Genomic DNA, 27587 nt, shown 5'->3' with positions numbered 1-27587 from the left:
CTTCAGAGGAATCCACTGATATGTCAAAGCACACTGACAACTAACTCTAAATCTTCAGTTATCTTTATCTCATTGTTCATCATTCTAACACATTTTTAAGTTAACAAAGATGGTTTACTATCTTAAAAACCTAAGAACTTAGTGAAACATCTTAAGGAACTAAAAATTGAGTCACTCTATGGTCATTGTTATGCTTAAATTGTAGTACTTAAATTTGTTATAAGCTTGGAGAATTAAATTTGAAGTTCCTAACAGGTAATCTGAAGGATCCTTATATTGTATGGAGCTACATGGACAATTTTTATATAAACACTCCTTGACTTACATGGCAAGTGGAAAATGGTTTTGATGCACAGAACTTACTGATCCTGATAGCTCCACAGAGCAGTACACTGCACAGTACTGCTGCTTAGTCTCAGGACTGCATGGCTGGCTGGGAGCTGTAGCTCTCTGCTGCTGCCCAGCTTGAGAGAGTGTCCTGCCACATCGCTAGCCCAAAAAAGGTCAAGTCAAAATATGAAGTGCAGTTCCTACCGACTATCACTTTTGCACCATCATAAAGCCGAAAGACAATCTGTAATTAGGATGTGCCCTTGATGTCAAATAATCTTAGAAAAGGCATGCCTTTCTTCTCTCCTCTCTACCAACCACTGTAACTTTTAACTTTTAGATTAGGATAAATATATTTATAAAACACCTCAGAGGGTGACAGAACTGAGAGACAAGTAGATATTGTGGCTGATTCCATCTTAGAGACTGTCTACGAAAGGGCCCAGATATCCTTAAACATGTCACATTAGACTTTCCCATCATCTACCAAGTGTGCACTAGTATTTGAACTATGTTGGCACTTGCAACAGGAAACTCAGCTCACCTCAGACCTAAATATCAATAGTATGATAGTGAGATTATTCTCTGACATGACCCATATGAACCAAATTTCTGAAAACTTGAAAGGGTTACCTGAAAATCTATCTGAAAAAATACCCTAGAAAGATAACCATTAAAATTTACTGTCATTCAATGTCGAATCTTGTATATTGCTTTCTTAGGAAACAATCAATTGAATTTCATTGAATGGGATAAGCAGAACAGGGATAAGCAGAACACAACTAGTCCATTTAGTGGGCAGAGTCCCCTCATACCCAGATTGGAATGTGCTCTATAAATCACCATCCTTCAAAGATAGTTATGTCAGCTTTTTATACAATAAGAGGTTACTGCAGGGATCCAGAATCATACAGAAATTATGCCAGTATGTTATGCACGGCTGTAATCCCAGCTACTCAGGGGACACAGGTGGGAGGATCACTACTTCAAAGCAACCTGTAAAGTTAGCAAGACCCTACTGTTTCAGCAAAACAAAACCAAAACAAAAGGGGATGGAGGTGGAACGTAAGTGGTAAAGCACTTACCTAGCAAACATGAGGCCCTGGGTTCAATCCCCAGTACTGAAAAAAAACCAAACCAAACCAAAAGCATGAATCATGATGCTTACAAATTCAGTTCTATCCGCCGGTCAGGACTGAGGTCAACTAAGTGAAAATTAACATTTTGAAGGAAAAACGAAGATTTACTGCACTTAGTCTGAATTTATTCCTTCCTAGTCAACGATACCAATAATCATAAAACATTTTAATTTTCCCAGGTTGGGGGAGTTGCTATCAAGGATGAGTTAAACAAGCTTATTGAGATTTGTGGCTCGCCCCTATTCTTTCACATGCTTTTACCCTTTATCCTTTCCTTCCCAAGAAACTTGCATTACCATTTTAAGATGAAGGAAGTTTTAATAACTTCCTCAATGGAAAACTCATTTATATACATTTTATACCCAATGTCTGGAAATAAACACAGATACCATATTTACTTAATTTTTTAATAAACCATAAAATTTAAATATCCAAATAAAAAGGAAAAAATAGATATTTAAGCCAGCACTTAATTTCTAGTTTTATTCTTCCCCTGGGGCACTGGGGGCTGGATTTACTAAGATTACAGAAGAATAATGTCTTGATGCTGGTACCATAATAAACAAGTAAGAATGGGTAATGGCTTAATAAAATTTACTTTCAAATCTGGAAGCAGTAATGGGCAATAAGAAAGAATAGAGGAGGTGAATTTGATCATGGTACATTATATGCATGTATGGAAATATTATAATGAAACCATTTTGTACAATTAACATATTCTAATAAAAAAGAAAAAATCAAAAGAACATTTCATGATGCATAGAAATTATATGATATTCAGATTTCAGTGTCTAAAAATAAGATCATATTGGAATACTCCCTACCCAATCCACTCCACACATACAAAAACGTCAGTAGTTCACAAGACCACTGCAAATACCTGCCACTGGCCACATCTGTGGAAATCTATCATGGTTTCCCATTCCTACTACACTTCATCACAGCTTGCACTCCTGGCATTCTGCTCCTTTTGCTCAGTCAGTGATGCTCACTTCAGTCTGTCAAAACACCAAGGGGGAAAATCCCCAAACTGAACAGACGAATAAACACTTTTAGTTGAACAATCATATTCAGATCAGGCTGTTTTGCAAAAATACAAGTCAGTGGATTTTTTCCTTACATAACTCAAACATTGCTATTTTTTCCTGCCTTTACTAAAATGGCACTTTTCATTTTATTTACATTAGGCAAAATTTTCTACTTGCTTCTACTTTTCCGTGACTGATGCCCTATGTTATTCTTTGTAATTACATTTTATAATTTCCATTCCAGAATATTTGGTCTTTGTCCAACTTTATGACATTCTGTGAATAAATTTGCTCTTAATCACTGAAAATCACAAGAGAAAAAAAGAAAAGCAATCAGCACTAGTAGGATCTCACTGGATTGTTCGTGTAATTTTTATAAGAAAACATTCATTTTTATGGAAGAATCTAAAACCACTTTTGTATGGCCTCTAAATCTTTGAGCACACTCAAATGGGTGGACATTCAATCTGGACAACAGGCTAGTTCACAAGAACAGAGCTGGAATGCACACACACAGTCAGCTGGAAGAATCCCAGCAACCTGCTACTAAAGTGCAGCAACTTTCCTTAGAGTATGAAGAACTCCAGTAACCTCTGGATATTTTTGGTTAAGTTAAGGGAAAGCTACTGCAGTCAGCAGATAGGTAATGTTTAGGCTTCAAAACTGGTTGCAGGGAACCACAGTGAACTATTAGTCTTAGAGCCAGTGAAAAGCACTGGCTTGGAAAGAAATGGGCTTTTCTATAACAAAAAAAAAGAAAAGCAAAATTATCTTATACATACTTAGCGTACTGTGGTCTGACAGGTTTACAGTGATAAACAAAACAGCAAAGACAGTTAACATTATTTATACCTTCAGTGTGTAGCAAGCACAGATTTAAAAATCGGCAGCAATAAATTATATGACAGCTCCTGAGACAAGTTATCCCATCCCCTAGATCATCCAATGTCAATGATAAATGGTATCAAGTAGAATAAAAAGTGATTTACTATATGGGATTCAGAAAGTACTTGAAAAGTGACAAAATTCTATGTTGTTATTAAATGACAAAACATATTTGGAGGCTTTATTTAAAAATCTCTCACTGTTCATTATCAAAGTTACAAGATTGTTTGCATACCAATAGACAGACTGTAAACATAGGAAATTTTCATTAAGGAAAGATGGTTTACTGTAATTTGATCTTTTACAAAAAATTACTGCAAGTTATTGATAACAGAATTTCTTTTTTACTTTCTTACATGTAATTTTCTTAAAAATTCAACCAACCTTTCCACTCTCTTGAGCTAAAGTTCAACCATGCTCACTTTAGGAAATACCCCTGTTTATTTGTTAATCAGAAATACAAACTGAGTGGCACATGTTTCCATTTTCATCTTAGGCCAAAGGTTTCAGCTTCATTCTATTCTACCAGAAGACAGAAGATTCGCAGTGGTCCCGTTAAGTCTTTCATATCGCAGCTGAGGTTTAATGCCGGTAGTGGAGGGAAGCAGTAGTGATGAATAAAGACCAGCCCAGGTGCCTTATCTCACAGGGAGTCTTCTTCCTGCTTGGCTTGCAGCAGCAGAGCTTCTGGTCAGCTTGCCTCCACCAAACCTGATTGAAGCAAAGGGTGACATGCTCTGGGAAATCCTGTTTCAGGGTGATTCCATCCAGGCCAGGAGTTGCTCCTTCAATCAGTTGGTTGGGGGATGATACTAATATGAAGAAAATTATCTGGGTAGCTCAGATGTTCACTCAGCCACTGCAGAGGTGTTTCCAACATAGGCTCAATTCCATGAATCATCACTTGATTCTTTTTTTCCCCATCTATTCCAAGACAGAAAGTCAACAGTAATAGGAGTCAAAATGGCAAAGAATCAACATTTGCCCTTTCAGAATCCATAGTGAATTAAATGGATTTTAAGCCTGTTTTGTCCCCTGAACAGGAAATGCAGACATGGAGAAAGTTTAAATGTTGCAATATGTATCACCCAAAACAGAAACCTGAGGGTTACAATGAATTCTGAAAAAAATTCTGTTGCTTTATGTGAAAGTATTCGTTCTTTCTTAATTACTGTGCTTACCTAAGATTGACGTTAATGAAACTATAGTGGAGAAAACAGCCCAGTAAATCCACTGACCAAAATTCTTTTAGTTACACATTAAAAGCTGTACTATATATGGCTACTGAAAATGACAAGTACATGGAGTAGGTTCATACATAGTTTAAATATGTAAAACAGAAATGTGACTATAAGTCATCAAGAATCTGATTAGTATTTGAGAAAATGATTAATAAAATGTATGGGAGCTTTGGATGGTTTTCAGTAATGTGTCCAAGTATATCTCAAAAAGTGTTAGAGGTAGTATCTAACAGATAAAGTTTTAATCAGAACTAAGAGTTTGACTCTTGGATTTTTATCTTAGAGTCATGGAACCTGATTGATTTTTGCTGACACCCATTCACTAATTAAAAGTTTGCTCCAATTCACACTTTTCTTCTAAACTCAAATTTTATTACAAATTAAACTTAAGCCTAATCTTGTGTTTTGCAAGATTTTGGCATAATCTACTGACACTCTTTAAAGTAAACAGAAACACTCTTGGTTATAATAGGAAAATAAAGAAAGCAAAAACAAATTCCTCTAAGAAAAAGGAAAAGAAAAATAGAACCATCAAAAACCTTTGTGTTAATCTCTTATCATAGTTCCCTATGGTCTCTTCAAAATACAATGTCAAAATTTCTGGCTTACTAGTGATAGACAATGAAACAGGGATCTGAGGGGAAAATACCCTACTTTTCCTCTTTCAAACCCCTAGTACTCTAATGTCTGGGCAAGTGGGCTGATGATGTACTGTGATAATGGCAGGTGGCATCTGGGATGAGATCCTTTTAAAGAAATTTAGACTTCTTATCAGTGTCAGCACAGTACTGGGAGGTGACAGTCAACAAAGGACATGAGAATAGTACAGAGATAGCCAAAAAGAATGCCAAATATAAAAACCCGAGAAACACACTACTAAAGACAACTGATCAAGCTCCCAAATCACAGTTTGGGAGTCACAATTTAACACAATTTTGGGGAAAAAAAGCCTTGTAATGCTACTAGCCAAAATGCTTTAATTGTTTTGATTTTCCTGCCTTTCTTTGTTGCATCAATATGTAATATGTTTTATACAGTTGTGATTACTGTATAAATTTAATGACTGGTTTTCTTAATGCTGGTATGAATCATCTATAAATAAAAGATTAAGCTATACACAGAATGTACAGCGTATGACTTTCAGATGATTTTTTTAGTGTTGGTATTAAAATGGATAAACCCTTAGCTACTCTAGATTGCCAAGGTTTTATTGTATTAAAAATTTCTTAGAATATTAGAAAACATTTCTAGTATACTTCTTTTCATATTCTTATTATATATTTCTTTGAACTATTTTAATATTCTCAGAAACTTCCTCCTACTTAACACTGAGTCAAAAATGAAAGAGTAGTGGTATAAGAGTAAAAGTTCCTATGTGTAAAGTTTTTTCTTAGGCCAGAGTCACCTTTGGATCCTTGAAACAGGGGGGAAAAAAGTCACAACTAATTAATTACCCACAATACTGTTCCTAACGCAACAGTTAAGTATGGGAGCAAAGACAATGTCACACCATTTGGGCACAGTATATTGGAAAGGCAAAAGACCACTCCTATTATCTAAGGACAGTTGGAGTTGAGCTGCACAACAGCAATTGGGGAGCATAAGCACTAAGCAAACATTGATGCTGTAGAGCCTTAAACAGGCAGTGATGATTCCCCAGTCTGGTAGTTGAGGTCACTGCTGAGTAACAGTTTCTGATGCTTACTTCTACTTTGTAGAAGAGCCCAATCTATAAAACCTGCTTTAGTTACTGAAACAACAAAAAGTCAAAAATATTTGAAGATAAACCATGAAATATATATGCTTTGACCTTAATTCATGCTTGCATAAATAACAATAAAGCAAAACTGGACAAATTGACAATATCTTGATTAACAAAAGGGAACAGTGGAAATTGTTATTTCTCTAACACTCGATGATATTGCTAAAGAAAAACCATGTTTTTGGTACAAATGTCTGTTTCAAGATGGAAACCTAGAGTTTAATACTTGAGATGAGAAGTATGTTACTACACATCAAGTGCCTCAAGAGAAAAATGAAGAATGTCACTGTGCACCTCTCCCATTTTTTTTCAGCATACAAGGAGCTAATCTAGGGCACCAAGCTATATACACATACCCACATCTCTTACTTGGTCTTTTAAAAAGTTAATGCCTGTGAAGCTTTAAATTAGGCAAACATTTAAGAGGTAATCAAGTTAAATAGTTTTATGTGATCTTTCATACATGTCACTTGGGTGGGGGGGAATTTTGACTTCAACATAACTTTACAGTGTGTATTTCTTATAGATATTATTTTACATAACTAAAGTATAGGTTTTAGCCTTTTTTTGTATTTCCAGACAATTTTGAAGAGTACACATCATCGTTGTGTAGAATGTACTTTAAAAAGCCAGCATCTACTTTAAAGTGAACATTTTTAGAACTGTTACATTTAAAGAAAAAATGTATTCAGGTTTCTTTTGGTTATGAGTGGAACTGTAGAAATACATATGGAAACAAAAAATATTAAATCAGGAAAAGGAAAATCTCAGTAGCTATGTAACTGCACTTAAAACAATGCTTACATTTTATGCATAAACAAAGATGTTGCTTATATAAGTACATATACAATTAATGTGATGATATACAATATAAATGAGACATAAAGGAGAGAAGGCCAAACTGCACCCATAGTTAATGACAGACAGATAACCTGAATTACAATTCTGGTAATGAATGACTGTGCAGATATCATGTATGAGGCTGTTTCTCATACATGAAGCGAATGTGACTGTATAGAGTAATAGTTTATAAACCTGATTGACCATGAGAACCATGTGGGAGACCTAGCTGGGCCCCTCTCCATACCTTCTGAATCTTCTGATCATCCTGGCATAGAATTTTTCATCAAAATTTTATACAATAACCCCGTATGCACCATATAGGTAAAGGGGAGTTTGGATGATGGAAGATGGAGACTGTCCCCCAAGTCCTTCTTGCTGCTTTAGAACTCATGTGCACTTGTGATTGTAAACTCTGGCCCAGAGAATCACTCACAGTCCTCCCACTCTACCATCTGGTCTTTCATGCCTAACAGCAAAATGTTCTTTCAGAGTTCAACTGTCATCATTTAATAGCTTTGAATTCTTAGGCAACTAACTTAGTTAACTTGTAAATCTCTAACTCTTCATCTTACAGTATGGATAAAGAATTCTAATCTCCAGGGTTGCAAGGAGGATTAAACGGAGTATCCCCTGGCATAGGCCTTGGACCTTGTATGTATTCCATGACATGACTGTCTTCTCCATCCCTCCCAGGGTGGCAAAAATATTACTTATAGGGCCTAGAGGCATGGCTCGAGCAGAATACCTGTCTAACAAGCAAGCCAGAGTTCAACTCTTAGTACTATCAAAAAAAAAAAAAAGTTACTTAAGAAAATGAGAAAGGAAGACAATTTTTAAAAAGGTCATGGTTTAGTAACAAAAAGCAACAAGCCACTATAATTCTCTCCCTAGACTCAAAGGTAAATTCTTTCAGTACTAGATATAGCAAAAGATGCATGCAAACCATGTAACTGGCATGCAAAGGGTTGTAAGAGTTTGACCTTATGTTAATATGTACTGAGTCAGTCAGTCCCACTGTCCAAGAAAGAACAAAAACTCAGACTTAATAACCATATAAAGTAGCTGAGTACAGTGGAGGCCAGCTTGGACAAAAAGTTCATGAGACCTCATCTCAACTGATAAACCTGGGTGTGGTGGTACATACTCGCCCACCAGATACATGAGAAAATTAAAAAAGAAGGATCACAGTCCAGGCTGGCCCAAGCATAAAAATCAAGACCCAACCTTGAAAATAACCAAAAGCAAAAAGTATGGGGGTGTGGCTCAAGTTGTAGACTGTTTGTCTCATGAGCCCAAAGACCTCAGTTCAAACTCCAGGACCACACAAACAAAAAAAATTATATGAATTAAATAACATTTGAAAACATTTCAAAAGCAATGTAAAGTGTCTGGATTAATTTAATGGTGCTTTCAACATAAAAATTCACATCACCTTCAAGACTAATAAGCACTAATATATTATAATTATACTGCTTAAAAGACTTGGTCAAGTAATGCCAGGTACTAGTGGCTCATCCCTGAAATTCTAGGTACTTCGGAGGCTGAGATTGGGAGGATCTCAGTTCAAGGCTGGCATGGGCAAACAGTTTGCAAGAACTCATCATCAAAATAACCAGGGCAAAACAGACTGGAGGTGTGGTCAAGCTATAGAGTTCCTGCTTTGCAAGGGTGAAGCCCTGAGTTGAAACCCCAGTCCTACCAAAAAAAAAAAAAAAAAACTTCAAGTAAGAATCATTTTAAAAAGGTGAAAGCACTGCACAGATCTTGTGACTCCTTAGAAAGCTTTTTATAATCACTCACCTTCAGTAACTAGAATCTGTAGGAATGAACTCTGTGTGCCAAAAATGTGACACATATATGGAAACAATTCTTAACCTGATTAACTAGCTGTAATACAGTTCTGTGAATTTATTGCAATGATGTTGTAAGACCTGTACGTTGAAGTATACAGATGTCTTCTCCTCTTCAATACTGCTAACAGTGGTACCCATAACTACATTAAATTCACATACTATAAACAAACCCACCTTCCTATTTATATCCATGTTCTATCAATTAACTATTGTTGCAGTTTTAATCCTGGATGACTTCTTCTATTTTGTTTTGTGTAAAAGGGGAAACATTTTAAAAAGTTGAAATCTTTAAATAGATGAAACTGTTTAAGTATCAAAAACCTCCAAACTTCCAAAATCTTTACATTTTATGTGCATTATTGTGGTGACCTGCCTGTTATAGATCCCTGCTACTAATCCTCCATACACAGCCCCATCACAACCTGCATCCTGGTCCATGCTTCTAAGCCAATTTTATCAAGGAATATAATCTAAAGGTGTTTGTCATTGTCATCATCATCATCATTATTGTTATTGTTGGCAGTACTGGGGTTTGAACTTGGGGCCTCATACTTGCTAAGCAAGTACTCTACCACTTGAGCTATATACCCAGTCCTTTTTGCTTTGGTCATTTTTGAGATATAGTCTCATGTTTTTCCCCAGGCTGGTTTGGACTGTATCCTTCTACTTACTACTCCTGAGAAGCTGGGATTACAGATATGTTCCACCATGCCCAGATTTTTGTGGTTGAGTTGGGGGTCTTACTTACTTTTTGCCAGGTCTGGCCTCAAATTGGAAATCCTCCTAATCTCTGACCTCCCTCCACCTAATAGCTGGGTAATGGTGTTAAAAACAAATTACATGCCATTTAACTGACATTTTAGTATTCTTATTATCAATAAATATATTAATGAAATCTTTCTTAATTTAAAGGACACAAAAGAAATGAAAAAATTTCAGTTTAAGTAAATAATTTCTTTTAAAATTCATACCTGTTAAATGTAATAACAGAAAGCTAAGGTCAAATGGTGTACCTACTGTGTTTAGTTTTGTGGCTTCATGTTTATATTTTATAATTCAGGAAAAAAACTTCTGAAAAAATATAATACTTCCAAAAAGTTTTAAATAACTAGATGAACTTTTCTGATTACCACCATTTTGAACAATTTTGTTCTGACAAATACTTACACCTCTGATATGTTCATCAGTAAAATGCTAACTAATTGAATCCATGGACAAGAAAAACCACAGGATGAAATCTGAAGTACATACATCATGCTGAAGGATTCTGACTCAGCCGCGGTGGTAACAGTCAGTGAGGTCAGGTCAAAGGGGGCTAAACCAAGCCAGGATACAACCAAAGGAATACATCAAACGCCAATTTTAAAAGGGCAATTAATCTTAGACAAGAAATGCTTCCTGGGGAATGAGATCTCAATCTTAAGAGCACGCTACATGATGTAGCAGTAAAAATGAACATATACAAGCTTCAGAGCTTTTATCCTATGATCACAAACAGAAGGAGAGTGCTGTTTATCAGAGAACTACAAACCCATTTAGAAATACTTACATTAACATCTCTTCCGGATCTATACTTGGCAGTACAGTTCTTAATGAACACATATTCTAGTAAATTTATTCCCCATATTTCCCATGAATAAATATTGTGTCATATATTTATTATAACTGCAATGTTTTCAGAACTGAGTCTTAATATTTTAAACAATAATTTCAAAACACATCTACATTAATTCATTTGACTTTTGTTCATAATTTCTCAGTAAGGATATAAAACAAAATTTAAATTAAAAAACCCCATATAATTAGCTATGAATATGGCAAGTGTATTAAGTAATTATAAGACCATTCTTATAAACTGATTAAAAGCCTCCTGTCAATAACATAAAAATAAGCTAAAAGTTAGACATTAAGAGGTGTTCACTAAACAACTAAATAGAATTTTGAAAACATAAGTTCAAAATGTTTTTGATCTTCTTTTATAAAATGACCCAATAATTCTAATTGGAACTATCAGTACTTATCAAATATGAATTACAAAATAGTATAGGATTAATCACTGTATTTGAAGTATGGATAATAGCTGTACTATTGGCCAGGCTGAAGTCTCATGGAACTTTTTTGGATGAAGGGAGGTTTGCATATTATTTTAGTAAGAGAATTTTATATTCTACTGCTAAAGGTGGAATATTGTACAAGCCCCTGTTTCCCACGTTTAGGAAAGTCAGGTTAATTCATTTAGCTTCATGAGATTGGGATTAAGATAAAGAACAATAATTAAGGAGGGGAAATCAGAGGCATTTGTTTTGTTTTGTTTAGGTCCAGCAATCTCATCATCTCCATAACACAGAAAGAAAATAATCAGTTCTATTTCTTTGCTTTTAGAAAGACATTCAATGTCAATAGTCTTAGACATTAAGAGATTCTGTCTCACTAAGACTAGTCAATAGTGCCCATGTGTTGAGACAAAGCATAGCAATCAAGGCAAAAAATTTAAGAAAACAAAATGTAATTAGTAAGCATAAATTGCACTTTACATTTTATTTAAATATAACTATAGAAGATCTTTGCTCATAAAGGGCTACATTTGAAAAACTTAGAAATCCCACTGTGAATGACATAATTTATTTTGTAAAATATGTATGCAATAAGGAACAGAGAACAGAAACCTATGAGATGTAACAGGAAATGTATTTATTTTATTAAGTATCAAACCTGGATCCATTAAAAAAAAAATTCAGATTACCCAATTCAAATAGTGTGAAGGTACAGAGTGATATTTAGTTCATTCTAATTCAAATTCTAAATGAACACACAAAACACAAACAATTACTGAAATTATAAACCATTATTATCTCAAATCCTGAGGAGGTGTGGCATGCCTTCACAAATTGAAATGCTAGCTCTTCTGCGGGCAGTGTCATCATGCATATGACTGTGACTACTGCAGGTTCAAACCTCAAATCATACAATATCATTAACCAGCTTTACTGCTGTGCAAATACTGGAAAGATCTGTTTCCTATAGTCAGATTTAGAGGGGATTTAGATTTTTTTTTCTAACAGTTAATTCACTGCATCCAAAGACTCTAATCCTACAGAGCAAAGGGTGTGGGAGGGGACAGCACATCATGTTTCCTTATTTGTAACAACTATTCTGTGGTTTCTCACAAAATATATTAAAAATAAAATGATAATTTAATTCTAATTTCCCAGCCTCAATTCCACTTAGTTCCTCAGTGCCTTTCCAACATTTCTGCTCTTACTAAAAATAAAAAACTTCATGCATACATATGGGGAAAAGGCAGAAAAACACTATTTCCTCAACAAATAGGGGAAGGGACATTTCTGAGCACACCACCCTCTATCAATCAGCCTCTGGGTAGCTGTTGAGGGATACAACTGTACAATTCTTTTGTCCACACCAACTAGATCAAAACTTTTTCAGAGCAGGGACTGTGTCTCACATCTTACTATCCCCAGTGACACAAGATAGTATAAATAATGTATAGAAAATGACTGATGAATAATGAAATCTGTTATATCACATGGAAACCAAAAGTCAAATGGTAGTGGGAAGGGTGTCAGGAGTAACTAAATTCTCATGAAGCAGAGCAGAAATGAAGAGGAAAACAAAGTGGTCACAGGGTTGTATTTCTTGGTGAGGGAGATGCAGGGAAACTTCAGCTGTTACGGAATAGAAGACTTTCTTTGCACATGTCCTCAATTTGTGGAATATGAAATATAAAATCAGGTTAAAAATAGTCCAACAGTCACAGAGGATTAACCAATGGAACCTTGAAATCAAATTATATGCTATCCTAGACTACCAGATTTTTATATATGATATCGGAAGAATGGGAAATGAAGAATGACTGGATAAAGTTTAATAGGTGTTTTATAGTCTCCAAAATAAAAACTATATGCCATGATTTTAATTTTTGTTATGATATTTTAAAGCATGTTTTTCTTAATGAAGAAAGGAGTATTTCACTTCAGGTAAGGTACAGAGGCTTAGATCACTGAGTCACTTTTAACTACAGCTGAAACCAAAAAAACAATGTACCTGAGCTCACCTTTGGTTATTTCCTGTTACCTCAAAGTTGGCTAACTCCCTTAGTCACTTACAAATCAAAAAAAGAAAGACACAAACCAGCTCATCATGAGTTACTCCACAGAACAATGAGCTAAAGCACGTCTTCATAAATATCAGTACATTCTACTTTCATATGATGAAATAAGATGAAATTCTTTCATGCATGAATCACTTCTCATGGGGAGTGGTAGACAATGGTGCCACATAGTTTTATAAGTACTTTCTCTTTTTAACTTATAATGACAGCCAGTTCTTATCCACACACACCCAATCTTAAACTCTTTCACTTTCAACTGGAGCGCAGGTGTGTCAAAATGCTACAGGTGTACTGAACCACAAAGTGAATAGTTTTTTACTCAAACAGTGGGCTTGATATCCTTGGATACTCTCCACAGATTATTATCTTTTCTCAGAATAACTATGATGTGACCAAAAGAAGAAGCAAAGACAAAATGTTTTCTAGAGAAAATATGGGTATTAAAGATGTGTCCTTTTCTTGGTATGAAACATAGCATCAAAAGTGTCTTCAAAATATAGGTACAATATATGTCATTTCAATGAAGTATCAGTACCTCAGTCAAAGCAAGTATTTGAAAGTTTGAATGGGGAGAAGTCTGCCATACTACGTACTCATCTAAGCACTTGAAATAATCTAAGAGGTACCCTGAGGATTAAAGTTGTGAGTGGACACTTCACCGCCCCCATCTTTAAAAAACACTGGGACGTTACACTGTGTATTCTCCAGGAAAGGTTATGCAGGGAGGGCAGGCTAGTGCTTAGGAGAGAACAAAACATCTCTGAGAAAATAAATAGCCACAAATTTGCATGCTATTCTTGTGCAAGGCCATGTTAATCTTGTATGTATTACTGTGGCCTGGCTGGAGGAATGGCAATAGTGCATTATGATAGAGGGCAGAGACTGTTTTCCTTTATATGCCTGATGTTCTTAGTCATTATTTAAATAAATTCAACAAGAAAAGTGGCCAGAATTGTATGTGGGAATGCTAACATAATAAGGTAAACACAGTAGAAGTTCCTGTTCCTAAAACTGTAGCAGGAAGTAATGTAAGAGGACAAAATGCAGGGAACTAGATACTAAACAAAAATCATAGGATGAAAAACTGGGAAAAAGCATGCATTTCAGAATATCATTTTAATCTGAAGTAAAAGATTTTTAAAAATAGAACAGGGCTGGCAGAGTGGCTCAGGCACCTGCTTAGCAAGTGTGAGGTCCTGAGTTCAAATCTCAGGACTGAGTTCAAACCCCAGTACAGCCAAGAGACCAAAACAAACAAACAACAACAAAAAAAGTGACTTAAAAGAAAAGAAAATGAAAACAAATGGAACCACAGCAAAGAGAGAGATATTGAACAAATTGTATAAAAAAATGAAGAGCTAGGGCTGGTGCAGTGGCTCAGGTGGTAGAGTGCCTGCCTAGCAAGCATGAGGCCCTGAGTTCAAATGCCAGTACCACCAAAAAAAAAAAAAAAAAAAACACCAAAATTGTGATTTAAAAAAATGAAGAGCTGAACTAAATTAATCTGAAGGACAATGGTCTATTTCCTTATTCCCTCTGATACAGGTTCTGATGGTGTTTTAGAGGCCCCTCTTCTCCCTTTCCCAATGTGCCTCTGTTCATCTCAGAAGTGCTAAATGTACAAAGGAATGCCAGTATAGGCCAGCATCTTTGACAGAAGAAAATCATTATATCTACAGACAGAATGACATGCTGTAACTTCCATAACATTTGTCTAGTTATTTAGGTTAGAGATTCAACATGCTCCCCAATCCCACTGTTTCTAACTCTACTTCTTAGGAAAACCACTTCCTCAGACTTTTTCATAAGAAGAGGAACATTACTGAAGTCTTACTTTCATATCTACTAACGCCTTACCTCTTTCCACCTAGGAGTTTAAGGGCAAGCTTAACATTTTTTCTATATATAATAAATACATTGCATTCGTGAGCATGATAGTGTGCCCCTGAAATGTTCTAAAAAGGTCAATCAGCAACTAGCGGTTATCAATCATAGGGCTGGGGTTACAAATCAGTCAATAATTGGGCTATGATGAGGTAAAAAAAAAGCAGTGTGTGTGTGTGTGTGTGCATGCGTCATCAAACATCACTAATGTGCAAATTTCAAATACTCCAAATCCCAAAACATTGTGCTCTGTTACCAGAAATGTGGTAAGTGGGCAATTTAAAGCCAATGTTTTTTACTTTGCCAAAGAGTGTCGATTTGTTATTTGTCACAAGTGTTTCTGTTACAAGATATTTCACCCTACAAGATAATGAAAATATCTTCCTGAAATAACTAAATGTTATGTACAAAGGTATAATGTTTATTTGACCTCAGTAATAAAAAGTTTAGAATAGAAAATGAAAGAACTGTCATACTGCTGCTAACTACATACCTTCAGGAGCAATGGCAGAAGGACAGACTTCTCTGAGGAGATCTCCTAGTGTATGCAGCTGTCCATCTGCAGCCACAGGACGAAAAAGCTTCTGAATAAAAGGTCGTTCAGTTGTTGTCTATTTGAAAAATAAAAAAATTAATCTGAGCAATTACGTCTTTGCTGCTGCTAGTCATACATTAGTAGATAATTATTCTCACACTGGCATTAGGTGTCTGATGGTGCGGTGTAATCAGATGCACATAACAGAGATGTGGTATCATTGCTGAAAGTGTCTAACACGGTAAATTCAGGTAAATCTAATTCTTAGGAAATACAAAAAGTAAGGCATTTAAAAATAAAAGAATATGAGAGAGAGAGAGAGAGAGAGAGGTTATTGTCAATACTTGTCAATTCTAGAGTCAAAGACATAACCAAATTCAACTAAATACTACATCAGAGAAGGAACTTTTGGAAAAACAAGATGACACTTGATAATACTAAGTTAATATCAAATTTTGAAGGTACAATAAAGCTACAAGGCCAATCACTATGCCAGACTCTCTTACTAATACTTATACTGCATTATCCACATTTGACTCAACATGATGGAGGCATCACGGTGATCCCAAGGACAGAGGCTTCACACTCAGCCAGGGGAGTGAAGAACACTACTATTCATGAGCTCTACGATCTTGTGTCCTCGTGCCGTCAACCACTCATTTGTAACATTCTCTCTCTCAAATAAACTGGAGAAAAATAATGAGAATCTTGGTAGTTAATATGCATCGAATATAATTCACTTCATTAACTGAACTGTTTAGGGACTTAAATATATTATCACTGACATACTTCAATTTAAGAAGTTCTACACAAGCTGAAACCAGGTATACCATCATGCCCAGGCAAGTGATAAACTACTCAAAGATACTATGGGTTAGGGAAGTTGGGAGAAAAAAAAGGAATGAACAGGGGACTGCAGAAATAACTTAAAATAGCCTCCACCCACTTAGAGCTTTCTATCTTCCAGGCCACAAACAGACTTTTAAGACATTTTAGCAAAGGAAGTGACGTGATGAAAGAGGCTTTTTCTGAGGTCTAATGGAAAGCAGTGCTGTGATGATGACTTGGTTAAGAGGTAAAAATCATGATGACTGGTGAGAGGCTGACTGAATAAAGCAAACTTACATGATGAGAAGTGGGACTAAGACAGTAGAAAAGGAGGGGCAGAAATGTATTCCCAATTTAAAGAGAAACTCAAAATCTACCTTTTATACTCTGACTGAAAGTAGCAAAGTCAAACCTCTTCCCAGAGATTAGAGATTTCATTAGTTACTGAATTGTCAGGTGACATAGCTATGCTAAAATTACCTGATAACAATATGCTAAAAGCCAAGTCACCTTGGTTACATATTAAAAAAAGAACATGCTCTAAGCCCACTATTGAGAAAAATGTCCTGTTATTTCATAGTACCTGACATTTTTCAATTCTCTTCCAAACCTAACCAGCTATTAACAAAAAGTTTAACCTTCAGCCCTGAGTTCAAACCCTAGTGCCTGCCCCCCCAAAAAAGTTATAACCTTTGATGACCTTTTCTAATGAAGTATTTGCTTAGTAAAGAGAAAGCCTCAGTACTATTAACAACTGTTAACTACATTCTATAGAATGGTTAACAAGAAAACTCAGCAAAGTGCTGTTTGCATTTATTACAGAAGAGAATGTAAAAGCCCCATTCCAAAGACAGCTAAGTAGGTTAACTGATTTGACGTCAATGTCGATAAAACAAGAAATGCTGACTTACTCTAATAAGTTAAAAATTAAAAAATATAGACAATATCATTGAATGGAATATTATCATACACAAAGATGGAGTTTGAGTTTTATGGCTGACATAGTTTATACCACAACACAAATTGCAAGCCTGTAGGCATCTAAGGCAGAGAGAATGGATGAAAGACATGACTTTATTTCCTTTATTATGGAACCATGGGCACAACTGGAATCTCAGGTTCTTCAACTGACAATAGCTACAAACATATAAATACATGTGGATGTGTGTGAATGGAGATAAGACCTCTAATGCAGTGTATCTGAAACAGAACGCACAGCATAATCCCGACACATAATATCTTGTAATTTAAAGCACACCGCTATCACCAGGACCATCATAGTTTTAGAACACTTGTGCATATTTTAACTTAGTATTATCCAAATTTAGTGCTTTTACTTGTAATCTATTTCCTCTAAATTCACTTGTTTGGATATCAAAAGGTCCAGAATTATGAAATTCAGAAGCTTATGTTTACTTATAAATTAGGGGAAAAAAGGTATATCCATTTCAGGACTTCATTAAATACTCATCTCAAATGTTATAGCGCCTGCCTAGCAAGTGTAGGCCAAGAGTTCAAACCCCAGTACTGCCAAAACAACAACAAAAAAACCAAAACCCAACTGGTCTAGAACACCAAAGGTATGACCCATAAAGGAAAATACTGATAAACTGGACTATCAAACAAAAGGCAAAAAATCCACTTTTGCTCTGAAAAAGATCCTAAAGAGGATGAAGAGACAAGCCACAAATTGGGAGGAAATATGTGTAAACCACATTTCAAAGAAAAAAAAGTCTTAAATGTATAGTACATAAATCCTGCCCCAAAATCAGCAGTTAAAAAGGTTTTTGGTAGACTATACATGTTAATTCAGGTCAGGCAATTGTTAGAACAATGCCTAGCACACAGTAAATGCTCAATATGCAGTTATTATTCCTACTAAATGTGACTTAAAGCCAGGCATGGTGGTGTATGCATATAATTCCAGCACCCAGGAGGCTGAGTCAGGAACATCATGAGTTCAAGGCCAGTCTGGGTTACCGAGTGGGACCCTATCCTGCCTCAACATTCTCTCCCCTCTCACTCAGTGACTTGACACACACAGAATTTTACTGAATACTAATACAGATTTTATATTGGTTTGTTAAAAATGACAATTTACAGCTAGACAGGTACTTAACCGGTTCATTGGCCAAGATGTCAGTGATGAGAAAGATGAAGAATCCTTTTAAAGGAGATTCAATTCACTGAAACAAAGTGGCAACAAGTTTTGAAAGAGAAAAGCATAAAAGATCAGAAATAGTGGAATTTAACAGGTGCCCAGTAGATGCACAATGCGCAAAGCAGTGACACTTACAAATGACTCTAATTAAAAGACAGGCAGGAACTCGGGCTTCAGGAGGTCTCCTACCAGCACAGCCAGCAGCACCTACTGATGAAAGGGGCCCAATTTATTACAATATAGCTGGAACTTATCCTAGGATAGTCTCTAGTTTCAGGACCTCTGGTGACTTGAACTGCTAAACTGAACCCATAATATAGTTTGCTCCAGTGACCCTGAGATGGACAGTCTAGTCTCCTTAGCTGGGCTGAAGAAACAAATACTATACTGATTGTTGATATATGTTGTTTTCTCCCAGGTGGTAGCTGCAAGTTCTGATATCATCAACTACTTTACATGTACTCTGAAAGTGTAAAGTCCTTGGAAATAGTCAGGATGGTTGACTTAAGGACATTTATCTGAGTTAGAAGGGTTGCTTTGATTTAGAGGGGAGGTGCATACCAAAATACATTATATGTGTGTATGAAAATGTCACAATTGAAGGTTCATTCCTATAATTCCAGTTGCTCATGATGCAGAGATCAGGAGGATCATAAAGGTAAGCTCAGGCAAAAAGTTAGTGATACCCCATCTCAACAAACAAGCTGGACATGGTGCTAGTTATGAAGGGGTGTGGAAGTAGGAAGATCACAGTGGACAATGAGAAACCCTACCTGAAAAATAACTAAAGCAAAAAAGGGATATGGGTGTGGCTCAAGTGATAGAGCACCTTCTTAGCAAGCATGAAGCCCAGAGTTCAAACTCCAGTGCCACCAAAAAGTAAATAAATAAATCTAAAAGAGGATTTATATAAGAACTGAGAAGTGAAATTATCATTTTTATATAAAATTACTACATTTATAATACCAGTAGCATAAATTCAACCAAAGGCATTAAAAAAAAAAAACAGGCTTACAATTTAGAACTCTAACAAAATAAGTATAACCATGCCTACCTATGCACAAAAGCTACCATCCAAAATTAAATTACTTAAATTACACTGATTATCAAATCAGTGTATTTTTACTTTGTTTTTTTTTGGCAGGGGGAACAGGGAGGAGACGATACTAGGGTCTGAACTCAGGGCCCTGTGCTTGATAGGCAAGTCTCTACCACTTGAGATATATCCCCAGCCCTTTTTTGCTGCACTTATTTTTCAGGTAGGGTCTCGTGTTTTTCTCTGGAGCCAGCCTCCAATTGCATTCCTTCTACCTATGGCCTCCTGTGTTAAAAAATGGCTTTGAGAATGCTTATAAAAACACACAGGAATAACAAGCGAATTATCCTAAATACTACAGTGGTACTCAGGTTTAGGGTCTCCCACTACTGACCCCAGGGCAGAGATAAATTATATCAGAAATCTTCACTCACAGAACATTTATTATACATACACTATGGCTTCATTATACTAATGTTTTAAAAGATGAATAGTATGCAATAAACAAATAATTACAATATGGTGATAAGTGATAATAAAAATATGTACAAAGTGTTCTGAGTAAACAAAATTTTAAGGAGGCTTGAGGATGTAGCTCAGTGGTAAAGTGCTTGCCGAACAGGATGGAGGCCTTAGTTTGGATCCCTAGCACTGTAACAAGAGTAAAAACAGAAACCACCACCACCAACAAAAAAATCTTAACTGGTTACGTTATTTCATTTTCGATGGCTGGAATATATAACAGTAGGTACAAAGTATAATATGCTAATTGTATAATAAACATAAAAACTTAAAATAGTTGGGAACTGTAAAAAAGGACAATAACAAAGTAGGAAATATGGATGGTGTTCAAGATGCCAGCTTGAAATGGGCAGCAATTTTTTTTTAATGGAGAAAGAGATAAGGCCATTTCAGTATTCAGAGAGTAGCTAAAATATAACTGTACCTGTGAGAAATCAGAGGAAGAGAAAAGTGGACTAAGGGACAGTACAGAGACTGGAATGTCAAGTGCAGTGGGATGAGCAAAGCTTGACTGTAATCTCACCGTCTACCACCACATACTACACTACTAGGGCAAAGTACACCCAGCTCTGGGGAGCCTGCTTCTGAATCTGATAAACTGGGGAAAGATATCTTTGAATGACTGCTGTGATAATGAAATGGATATGACATACATAAAATATCTAATGCAGCAGGTGCTTAACAAAGGTTCATTTCATTCCTTTTTAAATCATTGTAATGTGGGGCCAAAGAAAAGTAATAGCATTTGTTATAGAGCCAATTACAGGGAGTATGGAAAATAATTTCCATTCCTTTGATATCTTACTGACTAAAATAAATATTACGTGGTACAAAGTTAAAGAAAACAGGGCTTTACACAAGATATGCTGCTAGACGTTACCAACAAAGATATGATATATGCCAAACTGTCACATGCTTATTTCGTTTAAGACATATTCATGCATGTCAACTTTTACCTCATATGCTTTTCAAAAGACTCATTTAAATTAGCTTAAGAATATACATGATCACAATACCTCATTAAAAAAAAAAAAAAACCAGAACATCTTACAATGAATGCTTTTAGACTTCTACAGTAAATAGTCTTTTGGTGGTAGAAAGTGAGGGACAGGGAGGGAAATGGGTGAGGGCCTTTATACTTTATGGAGGGTAACAAAAAAATTGAAAATAAGCACTCTCAGAAGTTCTGCTGTTGAGTTTGAAGCACATTTTTAATATTCTTAACAACACTAAGAAATAATAATTAACATTTGAAAAGCTGTCATTATATAGCCAGGGACACTTAATCTCCAAAGTAGTAGTATCTAAATTGAGACTATGATTAAATGAAAAGCACCATCTGAATAATATCCATACATCTGGTTTAAAGTTTGTTTTGCCTAATTTAAATTATTATATTTATTGTAACTCTATCTAGACAATGCCAAATATATTTTGTCACATAATACTTAAGACAAATACAGTTAAGTTTGTGTCCTATCCTTTCATTGAATAATAATGATCCTTAAGATTGGGGTCGATTTGATGCTATTTATGGGCCCATTTATAGAACAAGTTATATTGCTTTTAAACTTTTTATATGAAATTATCAGTAGAGTAGCCAAAGAAAATGATTCACATAAGAGTGCTAGGATTGATGATTTTGGTAATAATTATGTTAATTCATCTAAGATTTCTCCCCAAAAGATTTCAAGTCATACCAAGAGAATACAAGTAGAAATTTTATTTTTTATAACAGATTTAAACTATCTCTGCTAATTTTATTAACAGCCACATGAAAAGACTAATATAAGAATAATGTAATTATTATTCTCTTCTGAAGAATCAACAGGTTGGGATGGGTTGTAGCTCAAGTGGTAGAGCTCCTGCCTAGCAAGCACAAAGCCCTGAAGTTCAAACCCAGTATCAAGGGGGGTAGGGGAAAGAATCAAGGGGTTCTTTTGAATATGAACTTTAAAAAACCTTTGTGGTACATTTACATAAAATAAAGAAGCACTTTTAATTTGTCCAAAATAAAGAAATCAGCTGGGTATTAGAGGCTCACACCTATAATCCTAGCTACTCAGAAGGCAGAGATCAGGAGGATAGAGATTCAAAGCCAGCCTGGGCAAATAGTTTGCAAGATCTTATCTCAAATACCCAACAAAAAAAAGGGCTGGTAGAATGGTTCAAGTGGTAGAGCACTAGCAAGTGTGAAGTCCTGAGTTCAAAAAGCCCAGTACCACAAAAGAAAGAGGGAGGGCAGGAGGAAGGAAGGAAGGAATCAAAGTACCAGAGAAATGTCTGAGTAAAAGCAGCTGTACTGACCACAGAAGCGAAATTCTGTTCTGGTGGCCACTCAAGTGTCTTTCCCCAGGAGAAAAGTCCAAACACTGGCTAGGAACTAGCGAGGTTCTGCAAAGAACATCCCCTACCATCACTCATCTGAGATGCTCTAATGGTTTCATAGTGAATAACATGAGAGTATTTATTATTTTGTTTCCAACACAAATTATTTCTAAAAGTTAATCCCATCGAAGTATCATGTGGTGGGGGACAGAAGATTACACAAACTTCTTGTAAAGTTTTTAGAAGGTACAAATAAGAGGTATTTTACACATTTCACTGCTAATGTAACTGTGGGTCAAGAAATTAAAAAAAAAAAAAAAAAAGAAAAGGTACTTGACAACTACGAAAAATAAATGAGGGCTAGCTGGCAGAGTGGCTCAAGGAGTTGAGTGTCTACCTAGCAAGCATAAGGCCCTGAGTTCAACCCCCAGTACAGCTAAATAAATAAATAAAAAAATATATAAATGGGGAAAAAAAGGTGATGAAGTAAAACTATAAAACTCTTAGAAAGCACAAAAGAAAATCTTTGAGGTCTTAGATGAATGGTTTTCTTAGCTATACAACCTAAAAGCACAAGCAACAACAACAGAAAAATACAATGAACTTCATCAAAATTAAACCTTTTGTTCACAAAAGGACACGATAAAGAAAATGAAAAGGTAGGCACCAGGTGGCTCACACTTGTAATCCTAGCTACTCAGGAGGCAGAGATCAGGAGGATTGTGGTTCGAAGCCAGTCTGGGCAAATAGTTAGTGAGACACTCACTTGAACTCATTACAAAAAATGGCTGGTGGAGCACTCAAAGTGTAGGCCCTGAGTTCAAACCCCAGTACTGCAAAACAAACAAACAAACAAACAAATAAATAAATAAACAAATCCACCCACAGAATGAAAATGCTTGTAATCCATATATTTGGTAAGAAATCTGTATTCAGAATATATGAAGAATTCTTAAAACTCAACAACAAAGAAACAACCTAAGTTAAAAACTGAAAAGGATTTGAAGTCATTTCTCATAAGATAAACATATAAATAACCATGAAAACATGCTTAGCATTATTAACCATTAGGGAAATGAAAATGAAAAATGATAAACCCCTTCAAAACCAGTATGTCTGCTACAACAAAATAGTAGGAAATCAGTTTGCAAGGGTGCTGGAACCTTCATTCATTACTGCTAGGCATGTAAAATGGTGCAGATGCTTTGGAAAAGAGACTCATAATACTGCAAAGAACTACCACATAACCAACTAGTTGATTCTACTTCTAAACACCTACCCATGAAAACTGAAAATATATGTCATCTGAAAACTTGTAAATGAGTGTTCATTGCAGCATACATTCCCAATAGCCAAAAAATGGAAGCAATCCAAATGTCTATCAGTTTCACAAAATGTGAAAATGCCATGCAATAAAATATTACTGGTCCATAAAAAGGATGATCCTTGAGGGCTGAAAGTGTGGCTCAAGTGTTAGAGTGCTTGGATAGCAAGTGTGAAGCCTTGAGTTCAAATCCTAGTACCACCACCAATAATAATAATAATGACAATAACATTAAAAAAGAATGATCTTTGAAAATACTATGCAAGTGAAAGAAGCCAGACACAAGGGCCATGTATTATATCATTCAAATTACATTAAACCTACAGAATAGGCAAAAACAGATACAGAAAATAATTAGTGTTTGTAAGGGGCTAAAGAATGAGGGAATGATGAGTGACTGCTAATGAGCATGGGGTTTCTTTTTTGGGGTGATAAAAATAATCTGGAATGTAGTGGTGATGATTGTACAAATTTAACAATATCTAAAAATCGTCGAATACCATTCTTTAAACATGTGACCTATATATAATCAGAATTATACTTCAATAAAGCTGTTATTTCTTTCTGAAAATAAACACAAATAATTTCTCATGTGAATGATGCGGGGGTGGGGGGGTAGTCTTTCTGGGAGTGATGGCTCAAACTTTGTATTTATGTATGAATTCTTTAACAGTCCCAAAACAATGCAGAGTAGAGAAACATTCCCTCATCACTTCAGAGAAGTTGAAAGTTTTCCCCTAACAAAGTAGCATATAGCAGCATATGCAATTTTGAATTATCTGTGGGAATTTAAGAAACTTTGCCTTGTTCACCAAAACTCCTTTATTATCCGTGTTCTAATAATTGCAATTAAGTTAAAAATACTTTAAACTATAAAATGCTAGCTTAAAATGGAAAGTTTACTAAAATATATAAATCATTTCAAATAAGGAGTAATATGAAACAGAAGTATCACACACTGCTGTCCAGACTGTGGACTTAATATGGCCACTATTTCTGAACTTTCTCAGAACCCTTTACACCAGTGAGAGGAGCCAAGGAACATCTCATCTTCATTTTTCCTTACCAACTTAGAACCTCTGAACCTCAACCTACATTGCTGGGATTTTGAGTAGGAGCAATAATAAATACTACTTGAAGTGGGAACTCTTCTCCTGGCAGATTCTGGAGCTAAAGAGTCTGGCATAAAGAAAGAATAATGCCATGAATGTAGGTTAGGGCTTATAGACCTGGTATCACAGTGAAATGTCATTATTATCGACATGGCATGTTCTAGGAAGTTAACTATTATTTACAATATAATTATCTATCTCCACAAAAGAATTCAAAGTTTTAGAGTACAATATACAAAGAGAAGACTGCATAGAATCCAAACTAAAAGGATATACCCTGTTGTATTTTATTTCAAGATAATAATCCAAACCACCAGTTCAACAAGTCTAATTCATGTTAATTCTTGGTTCTTTTTAAATCTATTTATTCCTTTATTTTTGATGGGACTAGATTTTGAACTCAGTGCTTCGTGCTTACAAATGAGGTGCTCTACCATAACTTGAGCCCCATCTCCAGTACATTTTGCTCTGGTTATTTTAGAGATGCAGTCTTGCAAACTACTGGTCTTGAACTGGGATCCTCCCTATCTCATTCGTCTAAGTAGCTCATTTCAAGCATGAGCAACCACCATCTGCAATTCTTGGGTCATTTAAATGACAATTTATTGATCTGAGAAATGGAAAGGAGACTGTGTTGAGGAGCTGAATTAGAAACATATGTACCAAAGAATTTACTAGCAAAAGAGGATACACTGTGGCTAAAAGCTATTATCATGGCACTTACTTTAAAGCTATCTCAGAAACCAGGTATTAAAAGATGATAATCTTGGTCTCATAATTATCAACCAAATTACAGAATTGAGTGGAAGAGTGTGGTATTACAACTTAAAATAGGGTGCTTTATTCACAGAATTGTATTTAAGGCTCCCAAAGTGACAGCATCATTCTCCATAATTAACAGCAGTTAAGGGAAACCTTCCATATTACACAATACATGAATTACAATAATAGTTAATGTGAACACTGTTAAAACATTCCATGGCAATAGAACTATTCCATTATATATGATATGACATAGAAAGGCATGGAAGTCAAAAGTATGAAAAGGTTTAAAATGATAATGTATTAGGGGAAAGCAAATTTGTTAGTTCTACTCCATTAAGCATTCCTCAAACAATGTAAAAACCAGAGTTCAAGTTACACTTTGATGTGCAGATCCTTTTGAAAACTACTCTACCCTGTTTTATATGAAGCATCTGTAGCTAAAATGAACACCTAGTGAAGAGGATGGATGCTACATTACATAAGCAGACGTCAGAACTGTCGTAAGTTACTTTAAACATGAACAGAGTCAGAAATTAGCTATGGCTTACTTCTTAGAAGTAACAGATAATTACCCTCATCATGATGAAAAGGACTTTAAATGTAAGCTAATAGAGGTAGTTTTCCTTTAAGCAAAGCTCTGCTTCAGGGAGTAAACTTCAATACTTTAATTAAAATACGAAATGCTTTGCTATGTAGTAAAAACACTCATGTTAGTGAGGCAGAGAAAAAGGAAGATGCCATGAGGACAGGAAGGTGGAAAACAGAAAAAGAAAGAGGAAGGAAGGAAGGAAGGAAAAAGATAAAGAAGGAAAGATTAAGAGGACAGAAAGGCCTATTAAGATATATTATTTAAACAAGCAGAATAAATTCTTTTCTCTTGTATATGTGAAATAACCTATAGTTTCTGTTTTTGTCTTTGAAAACTCTAGACAAAATGTTAAGAATAAGCACTACATTGGATCTCTGGGTTTTTAGCTTTGAGAACATGCTATTTCTTAATATACATTAATTTTGTACATTTCAAATGTAATTTCTTTTTACAATGATACAGAGATAATATGACATAAAAGATGATTAAATGAAATTCAACAACAGTAACTTAATTAGTTTGACTTCTCAAAGATTCATTCGCATTAACTCAACAATCATTTGAAATCTCAATTCATGAAATTTCACAGCTAGTTCAATTTGAATTAATTTGTGTTGTATACAGAAATGTGTCACAACATATATATGCAGGCAAGTGACTTTCATGAAAAGATCATACCAAAGGTACAGTCTACTTAAGTTTCTGAAATATGTATTAAATCATCTTGGATTTAATCATAATCAGACTCATCAGTTCATTGCTAGAGACCTCTTCATACCCCTCAAAACGCCCTAAGCAACCTTCTCGAATTGTGGATCCCTGAACCAGCACTGACCATCCCTTAAATTGATAGTCTTTGCTTGAACAGACCATGAGAAATACATTCTATTCAAGACAGAGTATATTCAGTAAAACGTTACAAGGTATTAAAGTCAGATAATACAATTGAGTATTTATGTTAGACTATATTTAACAGAATTAACATTTTAATAATCATAATCAAACTGCAAAGAAGCAATCTGCTGAGTTAACAACTTAGAGGTTTCAAGTATGCATGTCAATATTTTTGTATGTCATATCAATAGAACCCATGCACACATCAACATGCCTGTACATGTAGTTGTATATCATCTTCTCTGCATTAAACAACCTACATGGACTACAAAGCAAAGTAAATATAAAATCTAACAAAACCTTGAATGAAATGAAATAGAAGAAAAAACAGGTATGACTTAACAACTCTGGCACACACTTCAGACTCAGGTCACAAGGAATAGGAATTAGCCTTTCTCT

General features: G+C 35.3%; 1 protein-coding gene across 6 annotated transcripts in view; it reads right to left on the bottom strand.

Annotated features, from left to right (window-relative positions):
• Nucleotides 1-1938: 1938 nt before the first annotated feature.
• Nucleotides 1939-27587, bottom strand: part of Atg5 (autophagy related 5) — a 92992-nt gene continuing 67343 nt past the window's right edge. For 4 of the 6 annotated variants that reach the window (XM_020186858.2, XM_074077623.1, XM_074077633.1 and 1 more), the window contains 2 exons: nt 15588-15705; nt 1939-4306 (listed from right to left, as the gene is read on the bottom strand). In XM_020186858.2, coding sequence (XP_020042447.1) covers nt 4170-4306; nt 15588-15705 — 255 coding nt within the window. In that variant the 3' untranslated portion in view covers nt 1939-4169. The remainder of the gene's footprint in view (nt 4307-15587; nt 15706-27587) is intronic. The other 2 variants (XM_020186859.2, XR_012449196.1) reach the window with 2 other exon arrangements.

Source organism: Castor canadensis, chromosome 1, assembly GCF_047511655.1.
Source record: "Castor canadensis chromosome 1, mCasCan1.hap1v2, whole genome shotgun sequence".
In the NCBI taxonomy this organism is placed as follows: domain Eukaryota; kingdom Metazoa; phylum Chordata; class Mammalia; order Rodentia; family Castoridae; genus Castor; species Castor canadensis.
The sequence above is the reverse complement of the archived record's forward strand: the minus strand, read 5'-3'. Positions and strand labels throughout refer to the sequence as shown.